The sequence below is a fragment of the Arachis hypogaea genome, chromosome 9 (assembly GCF_003086295.3).
Source record: "Arachis hypogaea cultivar Tifrunner chromosome 9, arahy.Tifrunner.gnm2.J5K5, whole genome shotgun sequence".
NCBI classification, from domain to species: domain Eukaryota; kingdom Viridiplantae; phylum Streptophyta; class Magnoliopsida; order Fabales; family Fabaceae; genus Arachis; species Arachis hypogaea.
Window position 1 is genome coordinate 13,969,624 of NC_092044.1, and position 20,253 is coordinate 13,989,876.

Sequence of the window (20,253 nt, forward strand, 5' to 3'; positions counted from 1 at the left end):
TAACTCATTTTAGTCTCTTAAATTGAATGTCGTGTACCAAATTAGTCCATACATAAGTTTTTTCTCATTTTTTTATAAATTTAAAATTCTCAATATTTTTTATACACTAATTTTAATTATATTTTTTATTATACGTATTTTATAATAAATTTTTTAATTAATAATGTTAACTTGTATCATTAGAGTACATGTTAACTAAAACCAAAACTTTATTATTGTCTCTTGTGTTTATTTGTATCTGTTTTAAGTCATGGTTATAATAAGTACTTATATTAATTAATAGAGTAATATATGAAAAAGCTGTCTAACTAAGTTATAGATAAAATGAATTATTATAATCGACAGTATAAATCTATCTTATTAATTTAGTGAGAAGTTAATTATATGGAAAATCGGACATTTTTAAAATGGATGGAAATAATGAATTTATATTAGTTAATAAGTGTCTTATCAAGTATTCCTAAAATATTTATTAAAGTGTTAAATATTAAAAAATTGTATTAAGAAATATTATTATACTCTTAACTTACACTCTTTATTAAATCAATATTAATATGTCACATAATTATTTTAATAAAATATTGTAGAAAAAAATTGTATAATTAAAACTAATATTTTAGAAATATTTTATAAAAATACTTGTATTTAAATATCTTGTGAAAAGATAAAATTAAAATTAGTGTATTCAAATATATAATGAGAATTTTAAATTTATAAAAAAATGAGAAAAAACTAATGAAAGGGCTAATTTGGTGCATGACATTCAATTTCAGGGATTAAAATGAGTCATTTGATACAAAGTAAGAGACCAATTTGGTACACATGTAACGATGAGATAGTGGATGACACGTAGACAAATAGCATTGTGACACATGGCATAATCTGACACGTGACAAAATAGCATTGTGACACGTGGTATACTCATTTACGTCAGCATGCCACATGTTATTGACCAACACGTCATCATACCATTACACGTGGCCAAATCATAAGGTGACATGTGTCACCAAAGGTCCACGTCATCAAGCCACGTCAGCGCATCGTTAATGAAAAATCCTATGATACACTTTTTTCAATCTTAGAGACATAATTGGTACAATTAAAATTTCAGAGATAATTTTAGTACACGACGTTAATCTCAAAAATTACTATAGAAATTTATGATTTTATTCTACATATATCTCTTATTATTATTACTTTATTTAGATTTCTCTAGACAAATGCATACAAATTCAGGTTTTGTCTTTTGCAATTAAACACAATAATTCTAATAAAACTTTAATTAAAGATATATTTTTGTTGTATTGAGTAAAAAAAATTTTTTTTAGTTGTAATGGATTACTATTAAAAGAACATATTTTATTTTGTTTACTTCACCAATAAAATTAATTAATTTTTATTAAATATTCTAAGTATACGATAAATAATGTTAAATACTATAAACAGTAAATATTAAAAAATTAACCATTTAAATTTAAATTTTGGTCTCTAAATTATTGTATACAATATTTTTTTATATTTTGCATAAAAAAATTAATAGGTATTATTTTTATTTTGTGAGAAGAATTTTAAAAATTTTTGTCATTTGACTTATGAATTAGTTAAAAAAAATTCCTTAGTCCATAAATTATTATTTTTTTCAAATTAATTTATAATACTTTGATATTTTTATTTATAGTACGAATGATAATTTATTTAAAATTACAAATATTTTGATATTTTAAACTCCGAATAATTAAATTAGTTGCATTAATTGTGCAACAACTTAATAATAATCTTACTTAAACATTGATGTTAAATTAATGCAGATTTTTTTGTGTAGAAATAGTTTTATTTATTTATTTGGTTTTTAAGTCATAACCTAGCTAATAGATTTCTTTCTTCTAAAAAGAGTGTTCTGTTTCCGTCTATCTCACATGAAGTCGTTTATAGTTTTAGGCTCTATACACGACAGGGCTACAAGATTTACGATTCTAAATTAAAATATCAACATATTATAACTTAAATTGGAAAAAAAAAATACCGACTAGAAAAAAACTTTAAAGGTGCCCTCAAAAAAAAAAAAAAATTTTCTAACATCTATTGGATCTTAGCTTGATAACAATCTAGTGTAATTAGTCGGACACTATTTTTTCTAAATAATATCACTTGTTAAAATTAAGATGTTTAGTTTAACTAGGATATCAAATGAAAAAAAAAAAAAGAAAGAGTTTAGCGTTGTATACAATAATTTAGAATTTAAAATTTCACTTTAAATTATTATTTTTTGATACTTATTGTATATTTGGAGTATTTAGTAGAAATTTATTAAATATTATTTGTTTTTTATAAATTTAAATATTATTAGTTTATTAATAATAATAAAATATTTTTTTTTTCGAATCTAAAATTCAATTGTACATAACCTTATAATAAGATATGGCAAATTCTATAGTGTCTATAAATATAGTGGCGAATTTGTCAAACTTATCTTTTATGATAAGTTTTAAATATTTAAAATTATTTATTTTTATATTTTTAAATTAAATATTAATTTTTATTTCTATTTAATAAATTAAATAATTATATATAAAGCACCATAAAATTAAATATTTATTGAAACAAAAAATGTATCTTTATAATATCTATGTAGCGAATTTGTCAAAAAATATTATTTGTCTTAGCCCAAAACATCTAAAACAGTCTCTTAATTAATTTTTTATTAAAATCATTAAATTTAGTTATAAAAGACAAAACTTGAACTTATACTTTTATCTGTGACAGGTCTAAATACCACAGCAATAACAGAAAACACATATCACTTTTAAATTTGTGTCACATTAATTCTTTATGTGTAAAAAAAATTTTACTTCTACACTGTAGCAGCATTCACCTCATTTAAAAGATGAATTTGAAGAATGAAAAAACTATGTTTGCCTCCTAAAGTTTATATTGGAGCGAGTAATCATAATATGATTTAGTATTATCCGTATGATCATATGTTAATATCGTGACAAGGAATTGCTAATCATTTAATTAAGCACTATACAATACAAGTCATGTCACAAAACAGTGTCATATCATTCAACCACATCCAATGAAATGAAGTCACGTGTCTATAGAATTTTAGCATTGTGTTATACTGTTAATCTGTTATGCACAATAAAACAAGTCTGCAATCGACCTATGAGATTGGGAAGCAAAAGGAGCCAGTTGGACACTTGTAGTTGCGAGTAGTTTACAATAAATTGTGGCAAATTCTTGAATAAATGACTATTTATATTCATAAAAAATGAAAATATTGACATATGTATTTATATTAAATTGAAATTAAATTTGTATTCTATGTAAGATGTTTTTCGTGTAACAAAAGTACTATATGTAGCACTCTAACTCTCAAAAAACAAGATACTTTTGTCATACAAAAAGCATCTTATGTGGATACAAATTTAGTTTCGATTTAGTGTGGATACATACGTCAGCATTTTAATCTTTCATGGGTACAAACAATCATTTATTCTTCTCATTAATTATAATGTTTTTACCAGCTAAGATGTCTCTTGACAGGTAACACTAGCTAAACCGTGGTGGTTTTTCATAATGTATACAATTTTTTGGTTCTAAGTTAAATCGTGATAGTTTGGTTTTAACTTTTAATTTAAATCGTGATATCTTGATTTAGTTAAAAATCTTAAATCTTTATAAGTTATAACAATTTATATTCATTAAAAAAAAAATAAAAAACGTAATAAAATTTCATTTAAGACATTTATGTAATATTGTAACTAGTTTAATTTATATATATAATTTGCTGCTCACATTAAAAAATTGATTGATGTAGCTAATAATTCTTTTAAGGGTGTCGGTTAGAGTATTAAAATATAAAATTTTGATCTTTTTTATTATATTTATATCTTAAAAAAATTCAAAAAATTTGTGTACTTTTTTTATCTTTAAATATTAATTATTTTTTTGATTATGTACAAGTGTAATAGCTCGTACTAACCACGAAAAAAAATACGTAGTTATTTTTAACCATAAAAAATTAAGGAGTCGATAATACTCGTTATAAAAAAAATCTGCTAAATATCATCAAATTTATCAGCGGACATTAGCAACGGAATTACTGGCGGATTCGATTTTCGATGATAAATTCATCGGTAATATTTGAAGAAAAAAAAGGAAAATTGGCACGAGTATTACCAACGAAATTAACGGCAAATTTATCCACCAGTAAAGCTCAATTAATGGAAGGTTGTGTTTTGGTCAGGTGCAATACATTACCGTTAGATTTATCCACCGATAAAGAGCAATTAATGAACTGCTGCGTTTTGGTCACACGCAATGTATTACTGTCGGATTTATTCACCAGTAAATTTAACAGTAAATTTGTCCTAAATTTGAATCACGCGCCCCTCCCCTCATTTTGAAAGACCACTCTCTCTCTCTCTCTAAATCTCCTCTCTCTCTCTCCATATATATATATATATATATATATATATATATATATATATATATATATATATATATATATCTCCCCCAAACCACCTCTCTTCTGCCAATGCCAGTGTCACCAACACCCTACACAGATTGCATAGACTCTTTGCGTCGTGTTGGTTGTTCTACTCCCTATGTCGCCGGAACTCTCTCCTTCCTTCTTTTAGGTAGGCTGTTCTCCTCCATCTCTCTATTATTTTTTTTGCAATTATTTTAAAAAACCTAATGTAACCTGCCGATATGTCATTGTCGCCGCCACTTTACCATCTATGTTGTCATTATGCTAGAAAAGTCCTATGTGTTACCACTATTTTTGGATAACTCACTCACTTACTAGTTTAAATTAATTAAATACTAAAATCAAATTTATGATGTATGTCTCTGTTCTTTTGTTATTTTGATTTTGTTATATTTTTATTGGATTTTACTATTTTAGGATTTGTTTTGATTTTATTCTTTTTGTTCGTTTATTTTAATTTGGATTTTTGGATTTATTCTGAGTTTATTATTTTATTTTAATTTTGGAATTTTAAATTTTTGAATTCATTATTTTTTTTATTTTTATTCTAGTTTGTTCTTAATTTTTCTGTTCTTGATTTTTGTTCCTATTTTAGTTCATTTTTTATTTTTGGTTAAGATTTTTTTGCAATTTTTCATGGTTTTCCAATTATTACTTGCTGTACTTAGTTCTTAATTTTAGTTATGCTTTATCATTATTAGAGTTGTCTGTTGTAATTTAAAAAAATTACAAATAAAAATGGTAGAAGTGATATGGCATCACATAAAAGAAGCTAACAACACATCTAGTTTTAAAAATGTAGTTAAAAAATTGCACGAAATCAAAATTAGATATGAAAAAGGCAAAACCAACAATAAAAGGTACTTAATTATTAATTAATTATTATTTAATATTTTTTTATGTAACACTATTATGTAAAATTTTTAATACTCTTATTCGTTGCAAAATAAGCACATAAATATTTTTTAAACAAGCTATATTATATATTTTTTAAAAAGAATAATAATAATAATAATAGAGGTGGTTGCATTAGGATATATGGAAGCAACAATAATAGTAAATAGTAACGAAACAAAAATAGGTCAAATAATCACTATTGCTGTTATTGATCACGATGGACAACCAAAACAGGTGATATCTTCTTAATATTTTATGTTTAATTTAATTTTTTCAGTTTTTTGTTGTGTGGAAATTATTTTTTTTATTTAATTAGTTGATTGTCATTAATTTTTTGAATTAATTCTAACTTATTAATTTTTTGAGTTAATTATTATTTTATTATTTATTATTGTTAATTTTTTGAATTTATTGTTATTTGAATTAATTATTAAATTTAAATATTTAAAATTATATATTACATTTTTAATTAAATAATTTTTTAAATAAATTAAAATATAAGTTTATGTTAAATTTTCCGTCATTTAAATTCTTCAGTAGTTATGAATTTAATTATTAATTAATAATATATTACTGTAAGATTTATAAGAAAAAAATTTGATGATAAAAATTATTCATAAAAAATTTCTATTGGTAATTAGCAGCGGATGAAAAAATTTATCAGTAAATAATTACCGGTGAGATTTATGCCGTCATATTTATTCCGACGCTAAATTCGGTAGTAAACATATTACTGACGGATTTTTTTGGTAAATCCATCGGTAAATCTGATAGTATTCGACAAATTTTTTTGTAATGACTAACCATGACTAATTTAAATAAATTTTGTAATTTTGAAAGATTATATCCGTTTGACATTTTTAACCAAATGTTAGTCTATAAAGTATGAACAAACTAACTCTCACTCTCTCTTTCTGTCTCTCTCTGCAACAACAACAACGACAAAGAGTAACAATTTTTTCTTTGCAACCTATTAACTCTCAATTCGTAACATTATTTTAAAATAGAAACATTCATTCACATACTCTCACACTATTACTATTCATCATGCATAACTCCGTTAGTGTTAACCACGAACAATGTTTTTTCCTTGATTTAGGAACCCGAATCTATTGCGTCACCTTCAATTCCACTCTTCCCTGGACCAGAGACATGCTCCTCTTCTTCTTTCTTCCACTTCAGCGCATGTGAGCCAAAATTAAACGCACCATTTTAAATTAAAGGTCAGGGCTTTTTGTCTTTGTGACTTTCGTCCATAATTTCAATAGAGCAGTTACATTCTAGAGTTTTGATTGGCTTCACTTTATTGAGGATTGGTTCATTAATATTTCGATACACTAATGACAATGAAAGTGGTGATGAAAATGGAGGACATGTTGGGAGTGGCGACGATGGAAATTGAAATGAAGCAAGGGAAGATGATGATTTAGAGTTTTGATTTGGTAAATAAGATAAGAAGAAGAAGGAAAGTATTTGAAGAGAAAGAAGGGGTTTGGATAACATTATTAACAGCGTATTTTATAGACTAACGTATAGTTAGAAATGTTAAACGGATATAATCTTTCCTAAATACAAAATTTATTTAAATTAGTTATAATCAGTATTATTAACGTATCAATCTTTCATGATAAAAAATGACTATTTATTCTTACAAAAATTATTTTTTAATCAATATTATTATATAATTTGAAATAGATAATATCTAAGATTAATTAACTCAACTGAGCAAGAAAGAAAAAATAATATAATCCCAAAATAAATGTGACAACATTTAAAAATTTAAAAGATAATAATCATAGTTGTCATAATATTCGACTAACATGACTCAATAAAGAAATTCTATATATTTTTTTACCCGTATATTGTCTTATGTCCAAAGTTAAATGGCTAAAACAATATTTTTATTGTAATTCATATTTGTTTTCTTCTATAAAATATGAAACACAATATGCCTTTACACTTTTTATCGCTTAATGAAAAACTTGTGTAATGGACGAAAATATTATTTTAAATTAGATAAATACTATTTTATTTTCTCTAAATAATATGTAAGTTAATTTTTTATATGTTACATTCTAATGGTATTTATTTATTTTAAATTTTTAATAGAATTTGTTGGATGATTAATTTATCTAATAAAAATAAAAATAAAAAATTAATTTTAGGTCATTAAAATTTATTGAAAATTTAACAAAATATTTAAAAAATAATGTTATATATTACTCTTTTATTTTTCATACAAAATCTCTGATTTCTAACAAAAATTAAATAAAAATTTAGACTTTCATAAAAAATAATTACAAACTAGCTACATTAATTTTTATAAAACAAGATATAAAGTATTTCAAGTAATATAGCTAAATTTTTTTGTAATTTATATTTGTTTTCTTCAATTTTTTATAAAAATAAGATATATAAATTATTTCGTCACATTTTTAAAAATTTATTTGTTCGAGTAAAAACAATAAATTTAATTAATATAATTATATAAAGACTTATATATCTTATTTTTATAAAATTTAAGAATATAATAAATTTTTTTATAGACAAAAACTTCGGATACAAAATTTTTTAAGAATTTATTTAGGTATATACTCTAATTTCCATAGTTAGGGATTTTAAATTTGCTCAAGACGAATTTGGGATTTGCGTAAGAAGGAAAATTGTCGAAGTGTTGATCGAGTGAGCCTGAGGTTTACACACCATTTTTCTTTTTCCTTTTTTTCCTCTATCTAGGTTTTCTCTTTTTAAAATTGCATTCGGAAAGTGACTGCTACCTTTTTAGCTTCAGCTTCAGCTTCAGCTTCGGCCTCCATCATATAGCTTTGCGCCTACACATTAACAAAGAAAGCCTCTTCTACCACCCCATATCTAAGTATCTAACCAACTCACATAATACATAACCAACCAACTAACTAACTAACCATTTCACAAACACAAACAAACAATGAAGTACGTTTTGATCAGTGGAGGAGTCGTTAGTGGCCTTGGGAAAGGCGTCACAGCAAGCAGCATAGGAGTGGTTCTCAAAGCGTGCGGCCTCCGCGTAACTTCCATCAAAATTGGTTACACCTCTCTCTCTCTCTCTCTCACATCAATGCTTCTTTTTCTTTCCACTTAAAAACATTCTGTTTTTTATTTATTCATTTTTATTATTATTGTATTCAGATCCGTACTTGAATATAGACGCTGGCACCATGTCTCCGTTTGAGCATGGAGAGGTTTTTGTTCTCGACGACGGAGGAGAGGTTTCTATTCTTCTTTCTTTTATTAATTTGAATTTGAATTTGCATGTCTTGTAGTTGCTGTGCCGTTGGAAAATTACTTTATTTTAGTCGTTTTTGGTTTGACTTGGAAAATTGAAAAAAAAAATTAATTAAAGGTGGATTTGGATTTGGGAAATTACGAGCGCTTCTTGGATGTTACGCTTACGAAGGATAACAACATCACCACGGGGAAAATATACCAGGTGCTTGTGGAAGTAATTGTTCTGTGGAAATTGATTTTATCTTCTTCTTTTTTTTATATATTATTTTTGTGGTTTAACGCTTTTTTGTTTTGATCAGTCTGTTCTTGAGAAGGAACGTAGAGGAGATTATCTTGGAAAAACTGTTCAGGTGATTTTAGTTATATATTTGTCGTTACTTGTTTGTTTTGCTTGCAGGGCTGCATGTCGACTCTTATTGAGTTTCATGGCGTTTTGAAACAGGTTGTTCCACATATCACTGATGCCATTAAGGATTGGGTTCAATCAGTAGCCGCAATTCCGGTTGATGGGCAGGAAGGGCCGGCGGATGTTTGTGTGATTGAGCTGGGTGGTACAGTTGGTAAGGTTTTTCTCCCCCCACCTCCTTTTTTTTTTTTCTTTAAATTAAATATGATTCTGTTTATGCTGCAATATCCACTACAGTTGATAAAGGAGGAGTCTGTTTTTCTTTATGCAGGGGACATTGAATCTATGCCATTTATTGAGGCTCTAAGGCAGTTGTCTTTTTCAGTGGGTATGACACTAGATTAGCATGTTTATGATTTTAGAATAACGTTACTCCATATATTTTCATACTATTCACTGCCTTTTTTTTGGTTTTGTGGAAATTATTGATTAATTTAATTTTATCATTGGCTTATTATTCTATGGTGAGAAGCATTTTCAATTTTCTATTGTGAGAAAAAGCATTTTCAATGATTCCTTATTTATATAAACTTCTATGGTTATCTCTTGTGCAATTCATATAATCTTGGCAGGGGTTTAAAACGTATTTGATAACTTCAGTGTGTGGACATTTCTTTTTCAGGGCAATTTGCTGCATGATTCTTTTATTTACATGCTATATCATTGTTCCAGTTATGTATAATGGTGTTGCATCACTGCATCATTAATTTATTATGCATAATGCTATTGTGTGGTTCAGTGAAGTCATTAATTGATATGATTCTTTTTTTATAAAAAAAACTTTTTCTCTACGTGGCTATGAAGTGTATGTATCTTGTCATATAATACATCTCTTGCATTTTTCTCAATATTCTTTCTCAGGGCCTGACAACTTCTGCCTCATCCATGTTAGCCTGATACCAGTTTTGGGTGTAGTGGGAGAGCAAGTAATACTTAGTTATTTGTGGACTACTGTTGCATACTTTTATTTAAAACAGATTTCTTTCTCATTTATTGTGTACAATATCCTAATTCCAGAAAACAAAGCCTACACAACACAGTGTCAGGGAACTTAGAGCATTAGGCCTGACCCCTCATCTCTTAGCATGTCGCTCTGCAGAGGTATGTCATTCCATATTTTGGTACCTGGTTGTATTTCAAAAGTCTTACTCTATGTAACAATTGTTTGCTAGAGTCTTATAGATAGCGTACATAAAAAATGCTTTCTGATCTCTTTTAATGGTATAAACGTTTGTTATAAAATTCAGATTCTACTTTGAGCATTGAATATAAATGATAAATATTTTCTTTGCTGTATTTTTCATCTTAACTGAATTATGTTTGACCTTAATAGTTTAATGTTGAACCTTTGTGGAGCAGATTTATTCCTCCTTCTAATTCTAGAGTAATAATGTTTGATTCTCCATCTTAGTAATAATGGAATTTAGATGCATTATTGAAATTTATTGACCTTTTATTCGTGCATGTTTTATATTCAGAGATAATAGAAAATATGCTCATACTAGTATTTCACCAAATAAGTAATATAATATTCAGGGGATGAAAATTTTTGCTAACATTTTCATTTGAGTTCTGACCAACTTCTACTACAATCATTATACATATACAAGGGACATGCTCTGTTATTGACCCTTAGACTTTGGTTTCCAAAATTATTGGTTGTAAATACCTTAGAAATTATGAATCCGATAGAGCATTTAAATTTCTTTACAATTTTAAGCCGATAGGGTAAATATGTTTGCAGAGAAACTGAGTGTTGGTATTTTAGGAAATATTCACCAGGTGTCAATATATAGTGTAATGTACAGTTTAATCATCCGAAACACATACACTTCTTCAATTTTCTTACAATTTCAAGTATAGCGCTATTTCTCAAGCTACTTATTAGCTTATCTGGATATGGCTTTCGTGATGTAGGAAAAAGTAGTAGGAAATATGATGGTAAAAAGTAGTTCTTTCTTAATTAATTCTAGATTTGGGAAAACATGGAGGTTACTTGAATTTCCTTAAGTTGTAGGAAATTCCCAGTGTTTTCCGGAATCCTTCTATTTTGACGTTTGTGTCTTTGGTGTTATTTTGGCTATATTTGTTGCTGAAAACCTGTTACTCACTATGGCAGCCTCTTCTGCAAAATACAAAGGATAAACTCTCACAGTTTTGCCATGTTCCAGTAAGTTGTTGGTGAACATAGCTTGGCTATTATCTGAATAATGCTTCACTGCATCAGATATTGATGCATATCTTCTGCATGTTCCCTTGCAGGTTGAAAATATACTGAATATCCATGATGTACCGAATATTTGGCATATTCCCCTATTACTTAGGGTGGGTTTCTAGCTAAGTATTGGTTCGGTTGTAGCTGGACTGTCTTGATTTGTTTTGTGTAATGTTTTTCTTTTTGATTGGCTTCTATTTTCAGAACCAAAATGCTCACCATTCAATTCTGCAGCAGCTGAACTTACTGGAGTGAGTTATTTATTTAGTTTCTATCACTGCAGAAAGATAAACAGTTTTACTTGTGAATGTTGTCATGGATGCAACTTATGGTAGGATAAAATCCGTGTCATAAAATATGTAGCAGTCTAGAAATGGCTGTTTTCCACTTTCCCATCCGGAAAAATGAAGAAAACTAACATTCTTAGCCCATTTGTCCACCCAACCTCACCCCATGCCTGCAGTCTCTCTCTCTCAATGAAATAAGATATTCACTGTTAATCCTAGCTGTATACTACATGCAATAGTATTCACGCTATAATTTTATGAAAGTAGTCCAATAGATAGTGTGTCTATATATCTTGGGGCCATTTGGGATCTTTGCATAAGATTTCGTTTGTGACTGTGCAATTTGTCTTCTTGTGTAAGCATTATTTTCTATTAGCTACCTCTCTAGCTTTTGAAAGTCCAAGTAATGTTCTGTTAGCTACCTCTCTAACTTTTGAAAGTCCAAGAACTCTTGCAGCAAATGCCATTATAGCTGAAGTGGAATGGACTTAGCCCTCTTCAGTTCGTGGTTTTCTAAACAGCCAGGGGAAAGAGAAGAAAACTTATTTTACTTTAAAATCAATTGATAAATTCCTTCGGAGATATCAAAGTCAACCCTTTCATAAAGTATTACATTGCTGCTTTATTCCTGTAACTACTCTAGCATGAGCGGTGCCCATGCTACAGTAAAATTAACTCTAATCTAACATAACTAAATGCATTTCCAGATTATACAACATGACTGGAGTATGAGACAGCAGGATATATTCGTCTCTCTCAATATAGTTGATTATGTTTGGGCACTACATGGTGGATATGTCATTATCTGTTTTTTGGCTTTAAGGGAAGATAATAATAACAGGAAACTTCAATCTAATTCACCATCATAATTGTTTTTCAGAAAGGCTACATCTCCTGCTTTACAGCAATGGACAAAGATGGCTGAGACATATGATAATATTACTGATTCTGTTAGTACAATATGTTTACTTTGCATTTGATTTACCTAATGTTATTATAATATATTGTTCAGTGTTTTAGAGCCTATTTGACATTTACAGGTGAGGATTGCGATGGTGGGAAAGTATGTTGGTCTAACAGACTCATATTTATCTGTTATAAAGGTGCGTTTTATACTTTTACTTATGTTTGTACATTAAGATCTGGATGAAGTGTATTTGATGGAGAATTTGAGCAAAGATTATTTGGTATATTTATATTTAGCTGTCAGCATAGTTTAGAAAATGAGGCTGAGGAATTTATAGACTACCTGGTAATTACATTCAAATTTTTGTCTATAGTTTTACTGAGTCTTGCTCTTTCTATAAAAATCTGATGCCCTTGTCTGCTAGTAAAAATCTGGACATTCTTACACAACTGTTGTTTTTAATTGTTTAATTCCTGTTTTTATTTCTCACCCTTTCTGGGTACATTGTCTATTCTGTTGTTCCACGTCAAATGTAAGCATTGTTATATAGATCATGAACTCACTTATATTTTGTCTTGGTAAGGTAATTAGCTGTTGCTTTTTTCCAGAGATGGACTATAACTCAATAATAGGGAGTGGCTTGTTGCTATTATCACAATGGAATACACTAGTTCTGTTTTGTCTCCCCCCCCCCCCCCCCTTTTTTTTTTTCTCTTTTCCCCCTTCTCTCTCTCTCTCTCTCTCTCTCTCTCTCTCTCTCTCTCTCACAAAGGATCTAACTATGTTTTCAATGTTTGTTGTGTCTTCAGGCCCTTCTGCATGCATGTGTTGCATTGTCATTGAGGCCATCAATTGACTGGATTGCAGCTTCTGACCTTGAAGATGACAGTGCTAAATCTGTAATAGTTCCTTTCAAATTGCTTCTCAAGAAATTTGGTTATTTGTCATTGTGAACATAACAACAATTACTTTATTTTGTCATTACTTGTTCAGACACCACAAGCATATGCTACTGCGTGGGAGACTCTCAAGGTATGTGTACTGTAGCACATGCAGTTTATGGAATGTAATTAATTATATTTGGAGTACCATGGTAGATGCTTGGGGATTTCTTTTTTTTACCTTATTAATGTTGCTAGATATAGCACTTTGTTGATACCTGTTTGTTATTTGAGACTATCAATGGAATTGTCAGATCATCTTTGAAATTGGATTCATAAACAAATATGTTGCACTTGAATCAGTAGTCACATACTCAGTCATTGTTGGAAAATTGTCACTTGCAGAGGGCAAATTGTGTCTTGGTTCCCGGGGGTTTTGGAGATCGTGGTGTCAAAGGTATGATGCTGGCTGCCAAATATGCCAGAGAGAACAATGTTCCTTACCTGGGCATTTGCTTGGGAATGCAAATTTCTGTTATCGAATTTGCTAGATCCGTAAGTATCATTTCTGTTTTGCTTTAGAACTGTATGCTTTTGTTGCTGTATAACTTGACATTCTATCTTAGGTTTTGGGCCTGGAAAGAGCAAACAGCGTAGAGTTTGATGCCCAAACACCAAACCCCGTAGTGATTTTCATGCCAGAAGTATGCATTTCTGACCCCCTCACCCTGCCTTCCCCCCATCCCAACCACCACTATATTTGACATTTATTTTCCATTTTCTTCTTATAAACAGGGTTCACGGACACATATGGGCAGTACCATGAGGCTTGGATCTCGAAGAACACTTCTACAGACACCTGATTGTATTACTTCTAAGCTGTATGTGAAGTAGCTATCTGGTCATGTTTTATTATTTAAGTGATAGTTGAATAAATAATAAATATCTAGATGTAGCTGCCCTTTAGTTAGTTATCTTTTCTATTACGAACCTATTCAGTTATAACTTATAAACCAGGTGTATACATAATTCTACTTGAGCGTATCACTGGTTTGGTTGGTTCTTGTAACTAATTTGCCAACCCGGCAAAGCAAGAGATGTATTCTGTTATTGGAGAGGTGAGGAGACTATTTTGGGCAGTTAGAAATAGAATCATAATAGAGGAGGCTGGGAGCCTTGAAAACCCATAGTACTATATATTAACTAGGTACAGTTGATACAGAAATACGTTATAGCAGTTTGCGTACATTCTTACCTAAATTGATACCATTTTCGTATGCTGTATTTCCCATTATATAGCTTTTGTGGTGGTATCATTGTATGTTAATATCTCGAACTCCTTGCTTTGGGCCAGTGGTGTTTCTGGAGTACGCCTATAAGTAATGTGGTTGTTGATATTGATAATCATCATTTAGTTTGATGTTGAATTTTAGGGCCTGTTTAGAATTCTCAGCATTGCTCTAGTTTCAAAGGGCACGATTTGGTTATACCCTAGTCAGTGATGACAGGGAAGGAGTAGCTCACATTGATTAACCAGTCCACCCACCAAACACACAAATCCTTCCTCCCTTCTTGCTACCTTTACCATAGGAACATGTGTAGCATCTGCAAGACTATAGCCTGACTTTGAATATCTAGTGACAGCGTTATTTATGGTTTCCTTAATAACTGCTATAAAAATTAAATGATTGGAATGCGTTGTCAGCACTCACTATGCTTGCTGCTGTTTTCTAGGTATGGCAATTCGGCATATGTTGATGAACGGCATCGGCACAGATATGAGGTTTGGCCTTGTACCTTTTTCTTTTGGTGATTGCAAGAGACACATGTAGTACAACTCTTGTAATTTTGCATTAACATTATGCAGGTTAATCCAGATGTTATCAGAACTTTAGAAGAAGCTGGACTGAAATTTGTTGGGAAGGATGAAACAGGAAATCGGATGGAGGTTAGTTTTATGGCTGAGAAATGTTTTGAGGCAAAACAATATTTACTAGAACCAAAGTGGAATTGGATACAGATCTATTTGTTATTCCTACACAGAATTCATTTATTTTATCATTTTTTATAATAATTTCTGGATTTTAATATATTTTCTTTGGCACAGATCTTAGAGCTTCCAAGTCATCCATACTATGTAGGTGTGCAATTTCATCCAGAATTCAAATCCCGGCCAGCAAGACCCTCTGCTTTGTTTCTAGGTAGTGGCCACTCTCAGAATTGTCTTTTCATAACTTACAACTCATGAGGCATAAACCAGGAGCCAAGAAACCATTAATTATTAGCTTGTGTGACATGCGGATAATACATTAACCTTTCGCCTAGTATACCTTGTCAAGGATAATTTCCGGAGTCCCTTATATAGTTATATTACATAATCTTATTTAAGCCTAAAAATACTTATTGCATTCTCATTTGAATTGATACTTGAATTTTTTTGAAATGTGAAAATAAAGACGGGGCAGTGGTTACATATAGAAATATAAAAGCAGTAGATACAGAAATTCGTTTGGTTGTGGAGACAAAAATGGAGACACAATTATTTTGTCCTAGATACAGAAAATTCTTATATTTTCTATACTTCTTAAGTTCTTAAAAGTGGGAACATAAAATATCTATTTTTGTCCTTTTGTCTCTGTCTCTCCATTTCTATTTTTTCCCAGACAAAATCCGAACGCAACCTAAAGTCCGTATGTCATTTAACTTTCTTTTAACCATCTTCATGTCCTGTTTGAAAGTTTCTTACATCTGTCTATACTATGTTAAGTATCTTCTGCTGCTTCCCTTGTAGGTCTCATATTGGCAGCAACCGGGAAGTTGGAAGCATATGTTAGTAGACGTCAGAATGGAAGTTAATGTACTATTTGGTACTATAGGACCCAATTCCGATCATGACATTCTAAGGTAAAGTTCTCGAAAGAGAAAAAAAGAAAAAGACAATTGCTTAAGAGGGTGGAGCATAGGAACTGAATAAGATGGGGTAAACCTGAAGTAGAGTATGCGTGCCATGAGCAGCTGCGCATGCTTCTGTAGGTTGGTAGTCATATGGGTTAAGCACCGATATGGATTCTGAAATGTTCTAGCGCTTACAAAAAGGACCATAAGAAAGAAAGAACAAAATTCTCCCCCAAAAGATATTTGTCATTTGCCAAAATAGTAGTTAAACCATGAGTAAATTATTAGGTAGTATGTCTATGCTTATAGTAGCTAAGGTGGCTATGTGAGTGTTGTTTAAATTAAAGTCACGTTTTTTTTAACATTTTGATTTCACTTTTTTTTAGCAACCTCTTTAAAAAGCATTGTTAAATAATAAAAAATATTATTTTAATTTTAACAACACTTTTTGAAACACCATAGCCACTGTAATATAGGCATACTAGAATGCACCAAATTATTATTAAACAAACACGGAATTTATTCATGATTGAACCTTTTTGACAAGCATCCTATATCTTTTGGGAATTTTTTTGTAGTTTCTTTCTTTTGGAATCAATTTTGATGGGGCAAGAATATTTCAGTGCCCTTTTGGTGTTCATCTCATTTTCATGCGCATTAGATGCAGACTCATATTATTTGCCAATACAAATTCATTAGTTTGCCATCAAAACTGACATAATCTTTTGAATTTAAATTAATAAAACTTATGGTAGGATGCTTAAAGGTGGTTGCAAATACTAGTATATCCGATGCTTGAAGCATGGCAGCTATATTAATAGAGGGTAATTAGTTGACGAAATAGCTTAATCATGAACTCATCCATTTTCGTTATTGTCAGGGTCTATTTTTCATGTTGACTGGTATCTCAACAATATGTGAATGGTAAACCCTAATTAACCTTAAATCACTTTTTAGGAGTCACAAGGTGGTTTTATTCTTTTGGAGATTATTTTGTCAAACAGTAGATATCTTTTGAAGGCCATGGACTAGTTTCACTCATTTAGGGGATTATTTTGTTGGTGACAAAAATCTTTTGGGTGCCATTTTAGTCGTGTATACTTAACAGTAACTTCGTAGTGTGCTTCCGAGGGTTCTTTCCTTGCAAATACCAGTACGTCATGGTTACAACTTGTTAACAACTAAAATTTGAATTTTCATGTCTTCCTAAGATTACACATTACATTCTTGTCATCATTTTCAACCTTCCATGCAGACTGCATAAAATATTGATGGTTATTCGATATGCATAATCGAGGTCTGAAGCAGAGCTCATTCTTTTGCTACATTGAAGAAGTTACTTTACATTTGAAAGCTGACCATTAACCTTTACATTTCCAGACCTTACTGGCTTATCTGTTATTGTTTGAAATTGTTTCCATGTTGAGTTTACCACACCCCAAACGTGATGATTTTCATGTAAGCTCGCCTCTCTGGTTATTTTTCCCCCCCAAGAAATGTATGTAGGAGAACCAAGAGGTGATATAAGCAATTTTTGTTTTGGATTTGTTATCTACTTGTTCTAATGTTTTATTTGAGGTTTAAATACATAGTCACGGGTCACGATGCTTAAACGTTTGATTTAAAAATTTTCCAACGAAGCAATTCAAAACATTGCAAAATAACACTGGCCGATGCAATTGCTGTACTTCTACTTAGGAACAATTATTGCACTTTGGTCCTGTTTGCCCATATCAAACTATGAAAAAATACGTCGATCCGATTGTAGCTTTAAAATTTAGTTCCTACTCTCTACTCTTCGACTTTTTTTGGTTGTACGTTGGTCTTGATAGTGTTTACGAGTTTGATTTTTGAAGAGAAGAAAAATGTTTTGAAGGGTTAAACATATTCACAAGTTTAATTATTTGGAGAGCGAGAATTTTGAGGTTTTTCTTAGCCTTTAAAAACTTTTCAGGTGTGTCTTTTTAACGTTTCTCGAAGTTAAGGGGTATTTATCTTTTCTTCCTACTAATTATTATATTATCAATTTTTTATTCTTAATACTTGAGGATAATAAAATTGTGAAATTAAATAACACACCTTCCAAATTTTTCTTTTACATACTTAAATTTGTAAAGAAGAAGAGTTTAAAAATCTTAGTCTGATTTGCGTTTTTATTTTTTATTTTTTGTTTTGAGGATGTTTTTTGTTTTTAGAATTTTATAAAGAAAAAAGATAAACTATGAGATGAAAATAAGAATTGGTGAATATATTAATGAAAAATATTTTTTGCACCGTAAATATTTAATAATTTTTAATACTGAAAATGAAAAACATATAAGAAAAAGTGTACACTATTAATGTTCTTTTAAGATAAACGACTGAAATGTGTCATCATAACATGTAGCAATTATATTACACCGGTTCACACTCTTTATTCTACAATGATTAGTATATTAATTAACCCGCAGTGTTTTATTGATATAACTAAGAAAAAAAATGTAAATACAAGAATACAAAAATAGTAATACCTCCCAGTATCTACAAACATCTCGCAATAGTTCTCCACTACTCATGTCTCATACTTTTCAAGATCCAAAACTTTCTACCATTAGCCGTGGCTTCAAAAAATTTAAGTGATGGGAAATAATCAAATAATAAAAGAACTGCATATTGTGACAGGAAATGGAAATTCTCAACAAGTAGTAGTGTCTCTGTTTGGTGTCCCATTGTATTGTAGATAAGAAATCTGTCGCTGAAGCTTCATTTGCTCGTAGAACTTTGCAATGAACTCCTCAGCTCTCTTATCAATCCCTTCTTCTTGTTCTTCTCCATCTTCTTTCCATTCTTCTTGATGATTATTGTGGTATCCAATTATGTCGTGGTCGGCATTGTCATCTTCAAAGTCGTAGTCGAAATCAACGTGAGGATTTATACATGGGATGTGAGGCAAGTGAAGGAAGCGCATGGAGGAATTAGGACGGTACATCTTGACATGGAAGATTGGAGTCTTATCAAATGAGAGCTCACGCTCAAAGTAATGCATTTGATTGCTTTGTGATGAAGACGTTGTTGTGTGGCCGAGACGCTTCAAGTACTTGGGCACAAGACGCAACTCCATCGCAAGCCTGCGCTTGAACACGCCCCCTTTGCGAGCCCATAGCAATGAAACCCTCAACAGCTTCCATGCTCTGTGAGAAAGATCACTGTTCTTCTTCGTCAAAGGCATAATGTATATGTAATAACTAAGTAACTAGCGTGACTGACTGATAGTTATAGAGTGTGATTGGGGTGATGCGAAATTTAGTTTCAAAGTGATGAATATTGATGATGGAAGATGCCGTTGCTGCTGTTTATATTTATACAAGTATCTAATGGGAGTTTTGGACGCGTTAGTGTGTTTAGGAAGATACACAGTTGTTTGGTTTTAAGGTTTTTTAGTTGAATAATATATTGAGCCCATAAAAAAGGTGGTTACATTTTCGTTAAAAGCGTTCTACATAACTATTTAATTATATGTTATTTAAAGGTAATTATTTGTTTGTTTCATTTTTTCGGTGTTATCAAAGAATAATAAATGCACTATTTTTTTTAATGTTTTCTTCGGTATAATAAATTTAAATTACATAACATATAAAAATTTTATATTCTAATATTTTTTATGAAACTTACGAGATATATGAAAAATAGTATAAAAATTATTTTTTAATTTAATTAGATTATAATATAAGGTGTTTAATATTTTTATTTTTTATTATATTTTTTAATTTAATAAATTACTATATTTACATATATAAAACAAAATTCGAATCCCGCCGATCAGTGAGTTATTAGGTGTTGAACATTTTTAATGTATCTGATTATTTTTCTTAACGTTTATTTTTCGTGTGTCAAAGATGAGATGTGTGCTGTGCGCGGTGCCAGGTGCCATGTGACAACTCGGGGACACGGCTATGTGCTTGTACGCGGTTGGGATCTAGCTGGATACACAGACTACAAATAATATAATATGATTTATGATTCT

At 30.0% G+C, this 20,253-nt stretch overlaps 2 protein-coding genes across 3 annotated transcripts; one reads left to right on the plus strand and one right to left on the minus strand.

Moving 5' to 3' along the window:
* Positions 1 to 8,015: 8,015 nt before the first annotated feature.
* On the plus strand, positions 8,016 to 17,878 carry LOC112710466 (uncharacterized). 2 transcript variants are annotated; one of them, XM_072202575.1, is made up of 23 exons: positions 8,016 to 8,457; positions 8,561 to 8,640; positions 8,775 to 8,861; positions 8,959 to 9,009; positions 9,102 to 9,219; positions 9,337 to 9,393; positions 9,927 to 9,991; positions 10,083 to 10,166; positions 11,185 to 11,235; positions 11,328 to 11,390; positions 11,485 to 11,531; positions 12,448 to 12,517; positions 12,608 to 12,670; positions 13,284 to 13,373; positions 13,468 to 13,506; positions 13,761 to 13,910; positions 13,982 to 14,059; positions 14,151 to 14,236; positions 15,090 to 15,138; positions 15,223 to 15,303; positions 15,463 to 15,556; positions 16,147 to 16,259; positions 17,506 to 17,878. In XM_072202575.1, the coding sequence occupies exons 1-22, from the start codon at positions 8,340 to 8,342 to the stop codon at positions 16,209 to 16,211; spliced, it is 1,686 nt and encodes a 561-aa protein (XP_072058676.1). In that variant the 5' UTR covers positions 8,016 to 8,339; the 3' UTR covers positions 16,212 to 16,259; positions 17,506 to 17,878. The 2 variants fall into 2 exon arrangements, with proteins under 2 accessions (XP_072058676.1, XP_029144740.1); XM_029288907.2 differs by lacking the exon at positions 17,506 to 17,878 and having other exon boundaries at positions 8,041 to 8,457; positions 16,147 to 17,015.
* Positions 17,879 to 18,683: 805 nt separating this feature from the next.
* On the minus strand, positions 18,684 to 19,567 carry LOC112710467 (uncharacterized). The gene has a single exon (XM_025762700.3). The coding sequence runs from the start codon at positions 19,456 to 19,458 to the stop codon at positions 18,925 to 18,927; it is 534 nt and encodes a 177-aa protein (XP_025618485.1). The 5' UTR covers positions 19,459 to 19,567; the 3' UTR covers positions 18,684 to 18,924.
* Between the last annotated feature and the right edge of the window lie 686 nt (positions 19,568 to 20,253).